Source organism: Apteryx mantelli, chromosome Z (genome assembly GCF_036417845.1).
Source record: "Apteryx mantelli isolate bAptMan1 chromosome Z, bAptMan1.hap1, whole genome shotgun sequence".
NCBI classification, from domain to species: Eukaryota; Metazoa; Chordata; class Aves; order Apterygiformes; family Apterygidae; genus Apteryx; species Apteryx mantelli.
Genome location: NC_090020.1, coordinates 68,110,995 through 68,125,803, shown reverse-complemented (window position 1 = coordinate 68,125,803; position 14,809 = coordinate 68,110,995). Strand labels below are relative to the sequence as shown.

Sequence of the window (14,809 nt, the reverse complement as noted above, 5' to 3'; positions counted from 1 at the left end):
AGCTAAGAAGAGAAATGAAGATGCAGGAACATATGCCTTAGAGAGTTTGAACTCCAATTACTAGTTCACACAAAAGCAGTGTTTTCACTGTTATCCATGTTAGCTAATTTAAGCTATACAGACATGTGAACACAAGTTATAATTAAACCTGCCTTTTTCTGCGTAACATACCCTTAGGAGCTCTTTTTCTTTAAAGCACATTCTAAAGTCCTACTGACTGAAGTGTGCTGAAGTGGTTTGTCACATATGCCTGAATTTAAGTATATAATTAATGACAAGGCACACATATCAATATATGTCTGACACAGGACTAAGAAGCAATATCAGTGCATAAGACCCTGAAAGCAAAATCTGAACTGTAGATACCAGGTCCTCAATAAATCCTAACAAGCCTTGAACAATATCAGTTGAGAATCCTATGTCTGTCAGATTTATTTAACAGCAAGTGTTGTTTCTTTTTCAGCTCCACTAATGTCTCTGTACTGGGGCTATTAATAAATAACTTGCATTTCTTAATCACTCATTTGTTCCCTTGTTTTCCAAAAGCAACTCACACACACAAATCTCAATAGCATCTGTATTGCAGGAATAATGTAAACTGAAGGTAATCCAAATGTTTTTGAAACATCGTGCCTTCTAGGTTTAGGAGCTTCCCATTAAATATCTGTATTACCACCTCCACCTTCCCATAAACTGCTCTTGCAAGCTTAGCACATGTGGAATATAATATTCATTGGATGTATTCAGGACCAGGTATATTGCTTTCTCTATAAAGCAGTTTGACTGGTTGCTGGCTACTCTACAAATGCTGTAATTCATATACAGTGGTTGCAATACTGGGCCCCTGAAATAAAACTTTTTCCCACTTTCATGGGAAAGGTTTGATAGCTTATGTTGAAAAAAGCTTCTCTCTTGTCTTTGCCAAGGTTATGGTGAATACCTAAGCTTCAGTGCAGCAGGCTGTTAAACATACCACCTTATAAAAGTTTATTTAGCAGATACTTAAGTATGTGTTTCAATTACCAGTAAGTCAAAAAGACCTTAGTTCAAATGTTTTATAGAATCTGAATATTACCTAGATTCTTCTTAATTTTGGGTTTATTGATCTTTCTCTTGGAAATCCACAGGTCAAATTCTCACTTTATTTATTTTAGATCCAGAGTCACAAATCTTTATGGAATTATTCCAATAATGTGAGTATAAATGACAAAGGATCCCCATGTGAAACGGTTGATCTCCAAAAAATGAGAATGGATGCCATTCTGAAATCACATGCAGAAAAATACTTAGAAACATAAAACAGTATTTGCATTGTCAACATAGTCTTGATACAGTATAGCAATAATGAGAACAAATATATTCCATTTATCCTTCTGTTCTTGCAAAACTAGACCCTCTGGTCTCAGGAAAAGCAGGAAATCCTATCCCCTGTTCACAGAGGTCCAAGTGCTTGACCTAAAGACCCTACTCACATTCCCAATAAAGTACAATAGAAGTGTTGCTACTGCTTTCAGTAAAAAAGCTAGCTACCTGACCTTCATGTAATGGGTTTTGTTCAGAGGTCTTCCCAGTAATTGAACTGGATTTTACACAGGTCTTATGCATTCATTTTTACAGCTAGGCAGACAGCTAGTAGATCAGTCAAAAGATGTGTTTAGCCCTTTGAAAGTGACCATGTAGCCTGTGTATTTGTGGAATACATATTTCACCTCTGAACCTAGCTAACATCACCAGATCCAAGGCTGTTACTGTATTCGTAGAGGAGTTTGCAATGAGAGACAACAAAACACCATGATTTGGGAGACAGCCAGTTGACCCTGAAATGCTGTTTCTCTGACAGCTCTCTGTACTATATCTTGTTCTGTGCCCAGAGGATCCTTCCAGTAATATTGTTCCAAAATGACTGGAATCCTGTGTCCAAGAGTGAGGACAGATGAGAGCAGCATACAATGGAGCCTCTGTATCCTTTATACACAGTAATATGGCAACAGATAGGTATTGGGATAAACTGAGATAGATACTATGTACTGGGGTTCTGCTTGTTCAAATCCATTAACTTGTAGAATTCCATATAAGGGACTACAACTAACATTTTAGCCCCCAGGCCAGAGCAGGCAGCTGCAGAGAGTTAAGAGAAAGGATTGCCTGAGTCTCAGAAGCTGAAGGTTGATCAGTAATTAATTTAAAAATCAATATCGCATTCTGCTGTGGTGTAGCAAGGAAGCTGGCAGAACTCAGCAAGTGCATTAGAGGGTTTTGCTTTTAAGAGCTGATTCAAAAGAGGCAAAGAGGAACTGGGAGTGAGTTTAGGGGATTTTGATTGGGAAGGATGACTGGAAAAATGAGAGAGACAGGTAGAGGCTGTGGAAAGGACTCAGATTACAGCAAAAAGGAAGGAGAAGAATCGGTGAAGTTCTGGGGCTTTGTGGCATCTCTCCACACACTCACTAGCCATCATGCCCGCAGATGATAGGATACAGGACAAGTCTCTCAGCCTCCCCACTTCCCAGTAGCCTCTCCTCCCTCCATATTTCTCTCCAAATCCTCCATAGGACCTAGAGCCCTCTTCTTCCTTGCAACTTCCTTCTTCATCCCATTCAATGGCTGTTGACTCTCATCCTCCCCACAAAAAAACATCTGATTCTGCACAGACAGGTTAGGAAAGGGATGGCCAGAAATGAAAGGGCAAGTAGTTGTTCCTGGGGTTGGTGGCCAGTCCTCACACTAGCAGCCCAAAACTAATACCCACCAATTCCCCCCACAGCAAATTTGATTCCCAGAGATCTTGCAAAACAGGCAGCAAGGTCACACACAGTTGTTTACTTTGGCTGTGCCTAGAAGTTTAACTTGCCCATTACCCCTGAAATTGGTGAGAAAAGCTTCCACTGCCTTCAGCTGATTCCACTGGGTGAAAACCAAATGATTACGGTTGTCAGCATTTTCCTTGGGTGTGTAGAGGAAGGTCAATAAAGCCTTTATTACCATTGCTACTCTGCAGAGTTATTTGGTTGCTGGTGGTATTTGTATAGCAGTTTTAAGATACCTCCATCAGCTGCTAGAACATATAACAATATATACATATGTTTTTCTTTACTGCTCCCTGAAGAATACCATTTTTTCTTCCCCTCCCAAACAAGGCAAAATAATAATTAGGGTAAACTGCATATAATCCTTTGGGGAAAAATCTTGTGTAGCAAGTGTTAAGGATGTTATTGACTGAACCAGCTGTGTAACATTATGCTATTTAAACAATTTCTTTCTGCATATGTGTGCTCTGCAAAATTAGGCGTAGAAAACAGCTAGAGGCAAAGCCAGTTGTAACTCTGTAGTATATTAACTATGACATTTAGATCTGTTAAGGGTGTGAACCACATATAATGATTTCATTATACAAAATCATGGACTGAGACTTATTTGGCAAGAGTTGGTTAACAAAGGGACAACTGCTTTTTTGCCCCAGAAAACAGAAGAGTATTCATTGGCATGGAAGGATTCAGTCCAGGAAGAACAGACTGTGATCTGCTGTCATAGGCTTGTTTATGCTAGGAAGATGTACCAAATTGATAAAGATATTAATTGACAATTATATTAAGTGTAAATTTGCCCTTACTATGGGCAAGGGCAGATCTGTGTTAACTGGTTGTGTCTGAGATAATCACAAGCAGCCATTATATTTAAAAACATGGTATATTACTAGATTAAATGGTAAGGATATTTAATGTTTTCTAACCAGAAGGATTTAAAGGGACAAAGGGATTGCCAAAGGGCTGATTTTAAATATCATCAGGGAACCCTAAAAAAACCCTCTGCTGGAGGTCACAAGTGGATTGCCTTGAATCAGTGCATCTCTTAGACTTCCTCACCACTATCTCTCACTTTTCAAAGAAGGATCTGCTAGCCTTCTTTGGGACCTCAGGATGGGAAGTTTTTGGCCAGTTTTCTATCAGGATAACATTCCCACCTGACAGACTTTTTGCAATAGGTCTGCACCATAAAATAGGCATTAAGACTTGCAGAAATTCAGGAATGAGTCCAATTCCATATATTTTATAATAAAATGTAATTACAAACTAAGAATAGGCAGAATACTAACTTCTTTCATAATGTCCTTATTTTATACAAACCCTAAATGACTAACTACTGCTCCACATCATGATTTACGGGAAATCACAGGTGTATAGTTAAAGGATGAAAATCATGGGTTTATACCAGCTGTACTTACAGTAATCCTGGATAAAACATACTTTTTTGTTGTACACTCTTTAAATTATGGTCACACTCTCTGTCTTAATTGAAGTTCCTTATAAAGGAGCTACAACTTATACTTAAGTTGCTGTACTTAACTACAGACACTCAGCTATGCTTCTGGTTTTTAGTTAAAGACTCGGAAATGAAGAAAGCCTCTTGCTAACACTTATTCTTAGTATTGTTTTCCTGAATGAAGAATTGCCCTTACATATAAATATCTAAGGTTTTCATAAAGATAATTAAAATCATAGGTTTAAGTGTTTAACAGGCCTTTGTTATTCTTACCTGGTCCAATATTATATAATGAGAATCTCTTTAGAAGATGGTGAGGAATCTGAAAACCTTTGCCTAGGAGTTAATGCTATCAGAAGAGCCCTCATTGCATACCAAATTGGGTTATAGGAGTTTTGATTGAGTGAAGTCTGTGTATTCCCAGATCGCTCTTCTAAGTTCTGATTGCCTTGCATGTTATCCATAAAAGCATCAGGGCAACCTCATGTTACAAAGAAGAAGGAAAGAACTTGATTTTTTATGCACACTTTTTAGAGAAAAAGCAAGCTGAAAAGGTAGTAACTTTTTGAGCATTCATTCTGAAGACATAAACAAACTCCCGTTGACTTTAATTAGGCTTGGATTAAGCCCTGGACTACCGTAACTTCTTATTGGTTAATGAGATGGAGTTGGGGATTTTCCAGTATCTACAGTCTATTTTATGACAACAGAAACCTGTGTAAACCAAGAGTGAATCTATGCTTTGAACTATATTTTTCAAGAATTCATAAATCAATGACCATTTAAAAATCCTTATCTTTCCAGATTTGAGTAAAAAAAAAAACAGGAAAGAGGGATTTTTTACAATTGTAAAGGATATTTTGGGAGATAATGAAAGCTTCCAAACATCTCCTAGTTTCAAGTGGGTTGGTAATAATTAGAGTACAATAGGAAAATCTTTAAATCTCCTGTGGCAGAAAACTAGCCAACAAAGTGTTGACTTGAGAAAAAGACTAGAATTGGGTTGTAAGTAAAAAGTGATGTAACTGCTTACTAATACTGTTTTTGTTTGGTCACAGTTGCTTCTCTGAAGTCCAGCTTGTGTGTTTTTTTGACAGAAACTAGAACCAAAGCTCCTTTTTAATTACTTGAGTGGTCTGAATTTGGTATACCTGTGTTCTCACGCTCATAATAACATCCAGGCACACTTCATATGGATGGGTTTGAATTTTCTTTCACTCTGGACTTACAAAGTCTCATATATGTGTCTGCACTTTGCTTTTTAAACATTCATTGTCTATCCTGTTAGCATCTGTCATGTCAGTGTGAGTTATAGTGCCTATAGAGTGAGCAGTATATAAAATATGCATTGTAAGTGATTTTCTTGCTTCTGACAGTATTGTACCTCAACCATTGCTACAGAAGGTGGTGAGGGCTATATCTGACATCTGAGATTCTAAGACAATGTAAAGGAAATTTAACTCAGTCATTAAATTTACTGTTGTGCAGGTATGCTTGCACTTATCCATAAATATTCTCAACAACATTTTTCACATATGCAGTTTAGCACATTTAAAATTACAGACACTTATCTCACTTATTTAGATTGTTATCACTACAGGGTTTTTTTCAAATTTCTGTCCAACAAGTCTCTGAGAGGTTTTTTTTACTCTTTTCAGAATACAAGTATTAAAAAATAGATATTTAATCCATTTGTCCTTTTGCTCCTTTTCAGTTCTCACACATGAAAAATTCAATTTCAATATGAACTTTGTCCAAGAGAGGTCTGAAAGGTGAGCCGACAACTGTTAATTATAAATTGAACTCCAGCACTTTCATCCTGTAAAAGCTCTTTGTAGATAAAATGCATTAATAGCATTATAATGTGAAAAGCCCAGAATGGATACTCTTTGTTGCGTTTTCCTTCCAGAATAATATTCTGCTGGTGAATAAAACAAAAGCAAGATCATCAGCCACACAAACAGGACAGGAATACAATTACATTTACTTTATCAATAGCAGCAAAAGGCAGATCTGCTGAATCCATCTTTTTTCTGTTGAATATATGTTTATCTGACAAATATTGCCGACTATATCCTTTTTTACTTTCTGTACACGCACTTTCTCCTTGCTATATTTTGTATTTTCAGCTGCATTGTTATGATGCCCAGGACTGTAGCACTGGTGATGGTATACAATGGCTATGCTATCACACACCATGGAGCAAGTGACTTAGAAGGGAGGAGAAGGCTTATCCTTCCAGGAAGTCCACCTCTGATATGTGAGTTGATGAGCTCTTCTTTGGTTTCGTCATGAATATTAAAGGTGTGTTCATAGTAAACTCATCTTTGTCATTAGTGAAACACCTTTATACTTCACAAATCTCATGATCCTTGTTTGCACTGTATTTTTTTTCTAAAGGCTTCATATGTTATCCTGTCTCTGTAGAAGAGTTTCTGCATACATGCATTAGGAGATAATGTCTCTCCTGAAAAGACTGATAATCTGTGTAGGGTTGGGATCCTGATACTTTCCCCCCACTCTATGGAAGTGGAACAGAAAGGCTGTGGTTTGCCAGAAGTCTTAAGGAAAACCTTTCAGGAGAGCCAAGAACCAAGACTGGACTTCTTACCTCCCAAATCAGTGCCTTAACCACAAATCCAGCCATCCCCTCTTGCTAATGCCACGCCAACTGCATTATAAATCTAGTTTGTAAGTTATGAAGCCAGTCAGTGACAATTATCTGGACAGCACAAACATAGTAACACTGCAAACATGTTTGTCAGGCAATAAAATCTTACACACCTAAGAAGCTCAGTTACAGTGCAGTCAGTGATACACAAACAAACAAATATGACAGAGGACTTGAACTCTTTGAAAAGCAATATTTCCACTCAGGCAATTTACTGTGTGGGCGGGAGCTTTAAACTAGCACTGGCCCCCTTTCCCCACTTTTCCCAAGTCTTTTAAGGGATAAGAGATAAAGACAGCCTGTGGCTTCAGCGCCTTTCTGTCATCATATTCTACATGTAATTACAGCTCCAAAGATGAGGAAAAGCAGGAAAAGGGTGTGAATATTTGCAGCCTATCTTGAAGAATTTCTTAGATAGAAATAAACTTAATTTCTCCTTAAAGCAGCCTCCATATATTCTCAATGATGGGAAAAAATGGCAAGTAGCTGGCCTAGAAAGGAATGAAAGGAATCATAATTTAAAAGTGATTGACAGACCTCTCTGTCAACCTGTATCTCATATCAGGAAAATAGGTCAGAACAGTCAGGTTTTTTTAAAGTTCTTAAAGAGCTAGGTGTTCCATGTGGCATCTCTAGGGATTTCAGCTATGAGAGCAAGTCCAAAGCATGCTTCTTAGGGTCCTTTTCCTCTAAAGTTTTTTTTTCTTTTTTCCCTTGAGGGAGAGGGCCAGTAGCCAAAATATAGGCTTCTTGTCTTAACCTATCAGAACAATGTGTGAGGGGGACTATCTGTTCTATTTTATTTCAGCAAGAAGGATAAATAGATTTGGATAATATCTGAGCTTTGTAGTCTTGGCTAAATGATAAAGTAGAGCTATAAGTAACACATGAAATTTGGTCACTTCCTTCTGTGTGTAGGGTTCAAGAAGAAAAGGCAGATGAGCCTGTTAATTCATTAACATGTAATTCATGTACTTACTTGTAACATGTACTTACTGGGGGAACTGAGGCTAAGGATGGATATTACTCTGAACACATGAAGAATCATAAGTAGTGGTACTGAGATAACCAGAGACTGGGAGAATATTTTGAAGTAAAACTACATATATTGTGAGCAAATAAAGCACAGTACATTTGGGTTTAGAGCAGATGATCCTGATTAGTATCAATCACTAATTCTTTCTTTTCACCCTGTTCAGCAATTTGTCATGCATATTAATGCAGTGTCTCAGAACTGAACAAGACTTGAGCAAAATTAATGCAGTGAGTCAGACAAGTTTTTCATGTGTTCCCTGTTCAATACCTAGCTTTCAGAGGTCTAAGACTTATTACTACATGCAAACAGATATTGGTAAAATTCCCAATAATTTCAGTGGGATACAAATAGAAACTTCCAATAGAGACAATTTAACCTAGGTCCTACCAGCTCCCATCTACCTTTCCTGATATTATTCCTGCCACAAACTAAGTAGTTCTGGTTTATCTCAGCTGTGATAATGAGCAGAACATACGCAGTGGAGTTGGTCTCCAGGCAGGGAACTGTCAAGCTGTTTCAATACCACATCAGCTGACACAGATGTAATTCTCATGGAGGAGGGGTGGAAAGGAATTGCAGTATGGGTGGGTGACTTCTAATTTCATTTCAGATAGCTTTCCATGACCATCTGAATGATTTTTCAAATGAGATTTTATGCTTTCTACACGTTCCAGACCATCATAGTAAATTATGTATCAGGCTGAGAGGCAATGAGAGGAGTAGAAACCTAACAAGAAAGCATGGCTATAAATGTTCAAAAAACCAACATTAAAAACACTGTTGAAGTCAGGCACTTTAAAAAAGAGAAAATGACAGATTTAAGCTTTCCTGTGCAATGTTCATTCAGTCTGTATGTGCATATCTATTACAACTTGTTCTCTAATTCTATAACTTCACTGTATTTCTTCCACTTGACTGCTGTCTTATTCAATATTCAATTTTCTTTTTCCTTGCTTTTATTACTGCTGTGTGTGGACCCATGTATTATTTACTTATCATTTGTCAAATCCTGAGGACAGAATTATTCATTGTTTTGGCATGAGTATGATACTAGCTGAATGCTTCACAAATATGAATTAGTTCATTTTCACAACAATCCTTTAAGCTGAGAGAATTTTATCACTGTCATTCAGAAGCAGGAATGAGGCACAGAAAGATAAAGGTCAAAGTGTTTACTGATTTTGGGTACCTAATATAAGACAGCCAGGAATCTGTAAGATTTAGCATCAAGTAGCAACATAGCCAGACTGCTTTTAATATTATCTTCAAGTACAGCTCTGAGTGCCGAACACTGATGCAGGTCAGGCCTGTTGTAGCTGAACAAAGAGTGAACTGATGGAGCTGGGTAGTTCTGCTAGCCTTTGTCGCATGAAAGGGAGGGACGGAAGGCCCTTCCTTATCTTTATAATTTACGTTTGCCTGCCAGAGCCCCCCTGTTTGAGGACTTTCCTTGGGTCAGTTTCGCAAAGTAAGAAGAATCTTTATAATTTACATTTGCCTGCCAGAGCCCCCCTGTTTGAGGACTTTCCCTGAGACAGTTTCGCAAAGTAAAAAGAACAAGGTTTTATTAAAGCGACAGATACAACAGGTTCGGAATTGCCGTTGATAAATGCACTTGCTGCTACAAATTTTCTTTCTATGAGCTCAAACTAAAAATTAAGCCCTTTCAATAATAATATATTTTCCCAGGTAACGTCCAACGTTTGTCGGAGGCGCAAGTCTTACCAAAGAGGCGTCCCTGTTTGGGGGAGGGAGAAGGAGGCTCACTTGTCAGCATCTCCGGTGAACAGGTCAGCGGTTCAATTTTCTTCCCGTCCAAAAACTTTAGCAAGCTATCTGCTGTTTTATAGTTGCTGAAGGTGGGATGTGGAAGCGTGGCAGACATACTTCATTGGCCAGATTGCCATTTGCGCGGTTGTTGGGGGTATGCCCCCCTTATTTACATATCATTATGCAGCAAAGGGCGTGATTTTTAATATGGTAAGCAGGGATAATGAGGCTGGGGGTACTATAGGTCAACAGTTAGTCCATGAGCAGCAATTATTTTTTGGGATGCAACCCTTTGTGGTCAGGGGCGGACCGTGATACCTCCGTATCGCTCCCTCCTCCGCCGTGCAGCTGGAACAAACTGTCTGGCCTTCACAGCTAGTTCGTTACTCATGTTGCAAAAGGGTGGTGTGCTTTGGCTGCCACGTACTGTTTTTCCCTTTGTGCCCCCTTGTCTTTCTCCCTGAATTCTCTCTCATTCCCACAGCCTTTCTCCCCACATCTGGAGGTAATACCTGCATGGGGTTTTGCTTTCTTTCAGCAAAAGACTGAAACAAAGCATTACCAGAGAAACTGTCCTATTGCGAAGAGCTGACTGGGCTCCTTGCCTCGCTCATCTCAGTTTTTCCCTTTGTTTTCATAGTGAAGTTCATCTCACCTAATCTTAGCACCTAAAATTTGGATGTCTGTGCTATTCAGCCTTCATGTAGAGCTAAAGATAAGGGCAGCTCCAGGGGTTTATGTGTCACCCATATTAGCAAGGGATGAACTGTTCTTGGGAGATTCCTACCTCTCTGTTCCATTTTGCAAAATCCATATTTTACTTTAGGAACTGCATGAAATCAGACTGTTTTGCTACCTATAAGAATATATAGCTAAACAAGATTTATGGAGAGCAGTTGGGACATAGAGATTAATTTGTAATAAGAAAAGAATAATGGTTGAAGCTATATCCTAAGCAGGTTTGAGAGGTGTCTACCAAAAGATCATGCTGGATTTGTGCCCTTTTTAATTCTAACACACTGTTTGTAAGAGTATATCCTGTCCTCATTGTGTAAAGTACCAGCGTCACATTCCAGCAAACACAGCATAGAGAGATTATGCGCCAGCAGTTGTCCTCTGGTTTTCACGCAGCCTTAAGAAATGTGCTCTGTCTTCATTGGCTCAAACCTCTTGGTCTACAGTGAGCATTACTTATGCCTTCAGCCTGGCACCAATCCTTGCAAGAATTTCTTCAGCAATATTCCTCAGCACATGACTAGTATGTGCTCTTTTTATCTGATAACATAAGGGATGAATGTAGTCATTCTGTAAATGCAGGTAATTAATGCCACATTAGTTTGTACAAAAGGCATAGCTTACAAGTACCAGTCTTCTGTGGCAGCCAATTTTGAGGCAGAAAGCCATCCCTTAATGACCTCACTCAAACATGGGAGATGTGGACATTAAGGGTAACAAGATCTTGAAGATGAGTGACTGCAGCATCTTCACTTTGGAAACCACTAATGCCTTTTGCATGTCCAAGTGAGGCTGAGTTTTGCAAGTGGTTGTGCATCTGATGTATAATTTATGTGTAGCATCATTTGTAACCATGTTACTTAGGTATTTAGATACTTGCTTCACACTAGTCTCTCACTGGATATGGATAAAAATAAAATAAAATGTGCAAAATAAAGCTGGACATTTTAAATCAGGACAATTAAATTATTATCAGAGTGTGCAAAATGACTTCAAAGACTTTAAAGAAATTCAACAGCTGCTGAGAATAAATTAATTTAAAATTTTTATGTAATCAGAGTGTAGAACAGCGACAGAATAACTAAAAACATTTTTCAGGCTTTCAAAGTACTTCAGTGTCTTTGCTATAGTATTGTCAGGACAGATTGCTGACAGATCTCTGGGAACAAGTAAAATGAGAAGAATGTAAAAATCAATTTGATCTTTTAAAATAGCAGAATGCCCTTGCATAATTTAAGTAACTAGCCCTAGCAGATGCTGCACAGGATTGCAGGATTACTGGTCATTTGTAGGTTGGTCCCAAACATCTCTATCGCTATGCAATCTTTGTACATTATCCCTCCCAGAATTACAGACCATAAAAGAGCTCATGACTACTGTTTCCTCACTGATTGCTGCTGCTCTTTATTGATTCAAATGCCCAGGAAGTATGAAGCCTGATTTGGCAACTGAAGGCACTAATTCTTGTTGCTGAGCAGAAAGCGGACCACTCTCTAAGAAATTACACAGATACAGGTGGGAGAACCAAAGTGAAAACAAGAAACAGACAAACAATATCAAAGTGGAGCCTGCTACTTTACCTCCCAGGGAGGAACTAGAAGGCCTCATTTAGTTCAAATAGGCTTTACCCTAAACTGTTGTACACAAAAAGTGCAAAACCATTGCAAAAAAAGAAATTTAACATGGCTCCAGTGGAAAAAATGCCATAGGCTGTAAACCACTGGTATGTGACTTAATAGTCTCTCATTGTTCTTAATCCTGTTATTGTTTTCCTCACTATTTTGTTTCCACAGCAAAATTCCAGAAAATGAATAGCAGTAAGAGACTGTGGAGTCCCTCTGAAACTGTCCAGTGGTTCTTTCTCTCCTAGCTTGTTGCTAAAATAGGCTTGAATCTTGCAACCTCTACTTCTTTGATATCCCCACTGAATTCTGTGGGAATAGCAATGTGTGTAGGGAGTTGGTGAACTCGACAGGCAACCACTCGTTATTCAGTATCCAGCTGCCTTTGACCCAGGATATTTTGCTGAGTGAGAGCTTGCTTGTGCGCTAGTAATCAAATTTCCTGTTTCAGAACATTCCTCTTATCCATTAGGTCTTTCACCTTCATCCTCTGCCTCTAACTTCTTCTTCCTTCCATTAGTCATTGTCCAGATAATTGAATACATTTTGAATTGATGCAAAATGCAGCACCGCTCTAACTCGTTTGACTGGATGTCAAAGGGTATGGTAGAGTTGTATGTTAGAGGATATGGTAAAGACTGAGTGAGTTTCTGCCAGTATTTTTGTTTTGTGATATGATGATTTTTCTAAGGAGAGACAAAATCTCTCGTCTTTTTTTTTTTCCCCCAGTCTATGTGGCATGGTGTGACATTGATGGGATCTCTGCACATGTGCAAGTGTACAAAGCAGGCCAGAAAATGTGTTTTCAGATTTTTCAAACATTAAAATATATGAACAGAAGCTCAAAGTAGAAGTAACAGTTTTTAGTTTCAGACACAACACTTCTTTAAAGTGTTAACTACTCTTGACGCATGTCTGTGGATTAACATAACTGTCCAAGTCTTGTAAATTAAGATGGATAGGAAGCTTAATCTCTGATATTAAAGAGAATTCTGGCCCAGGGGAAAGTGCTATCTTCTGAGCTGAACCTGTGCTATGAAAGACCATGTCGTTTCAGAACTAATATGGATGATAATTTTAGAATCAAGGACTTAAATTCTGCACTGATATAAACTATGTATAACTCCAGTGGAGATAAAAGAATTATGTGGTTCATATATGCCAAAATTTAGTTCTCAGATTTAACTAAAAACTCAATCTACAAAAAAGGGATTTGCAACATCTGAGATTTTACAACCCCTGCAACCTTCCAAACATCACCAAAGTCTGTAAATTAATCAAATAGTATGAGAATTTTATTCTCCCTGCAACACTGAAGTAAATAACAAGTCTGACATAGGAGCCAGATTTTCGTTGGCTTTTTCCATGTAGACAGACAAGGGAAATCAGTATTTCTGCCACTGCAGATGGCCTTATAAGGCCTTCTTTCTAATACTGGAAACTTGTGAGGGGCTGGTTTTGTGATACAGATAGGTGGCCCACAGAAATAAGACATGACTGCCGACTTATTTCACATCGGAAGACAGCAGTGTCACCATCAATGCGCTATCATTCACTCTAAACTCGTGATTTTGGGGCAAGCCTTCCACTGTCAATACTGACCCCCCCAGACTCCAGCTGTTACCTTGTAAGTTGCAGATGCTAATCATAAAAATTAATTCCCAAGTTATATTGATATCAAACTACACATGTATGTCATTTCAGAAAAGAATTATTCACTAACCATAGCAAACTCTTCCTGTAAATCTTTCACAAATCACAGCAGTTGCTCTTTAAGGACTTTCTGCATGAACTACACTTACCCTGAAATCTGTAGCTGGTCGCCATCCAGACCAACATGTGAGCTCTCAGCCCGAATGAGTTCTGGGCTCAGTGATCTGGGATTCTTTGCTTGACCCTTCGGAACTTAGCGATCTTGGTGATGCATGGTGGTGGATGACCCATGTAATGACATTTTGGAGAAATTTTCATGGCTTCATGGTGTTAAAGAAAAATCTCACAGGACTGGTTCCAGTTTTGCCTACAAGACCCAGTCAAAAGAATACAGGATGCAGAAGTGCAGGATGCTTTAAACCAGGGGCCTGAATTTAATTTAGCCTGAAAAAGCATCCAGTGCCAAAGCCACATTAGCTAAAGCAACAAGCTCTCTTCGTATCAAGGGCCATCCAGCTGATATCTCAATGCCAGCAAATGCTCAGAAAGCATTTCCCATAGCTCTAAAATTCCCAGATAAATGGGAATTTGTCTTCTATTAAAGTAGCTGTTCAATCTTAGCTCTAGCACTCATGTCATAATACAGTATTTTCATGGTAGCTGAACAATGAAGTGGGTTCAGGTATACCCTTAGTTCCTTCTGATACTTCAACATAATGAAAATTTTAAATCTCAAAATTCAATTAGCAAGTTTAATTATTTTCCTCCAAATAAATATTTTGACAGACATATTCAGAGCTTCACTACACCATAGTTATTCAGTTTGCTCTAGCTATTTAACTTCTGTCTTAATCTTGTTCTCAGGTGAAATGTCATTAAAAATGAGAACAGTTTTTCTTTGTGCTAATATCAGGTTAGTCTGTTTTGTGTGTAATTTAGGTCCTAGATTTTCCAGCTCTTACCCCTAGAAAGCTTAGAAAGTACCTAACTGCAAACTGCAGAAATGTTCCTATTCCTAAAACTTCACAGGTGAGGTTTTCAGTATTTCTATTATTTTTAACA

The 14,809-nt window shown here is 38.4% G+C and overlaps 1 protein-coding gene across 3 annotated transcripts in view; it reads left to right on the top strand.

Annotated features, from left to right (window-relative positions):
• The window catches only part of LOC106490859 (uncharacterized), a 43,404-nt gene that overhangs the window by 7,972 nt on the left and 20,623 nt on the right, over nucleotides 1–14,809 (top strand). For 2 of the 3 annotated variants that reach the window (XR_010886877.1, XR_010886878.1), the window contains exons 3-4: nucleotides 6,390–6,520; nucleotides 9,657–9,757. Coding sequence is in view for 1 of the 3 variants with exons in the window: in XM_067315676.1 (XP_067171777.1) it covers nucleotides 6,004–6,032; nucleotides 6,390–6,520; nucleotides 9,657–9,757 (261 nt within the window). In the remaining 2 variants the exon portion in view is untranslated. Of the gene's footprint in view, nucleotides 1–5,974; nucleotides 6,033–6,389; nucleotides 6,521–9,656; nucleotides 9,758–14,809 lie in introns of all 3 variants that reach the window. The other variant, XM_067315676.1, reaches the window with a different exon arrangement.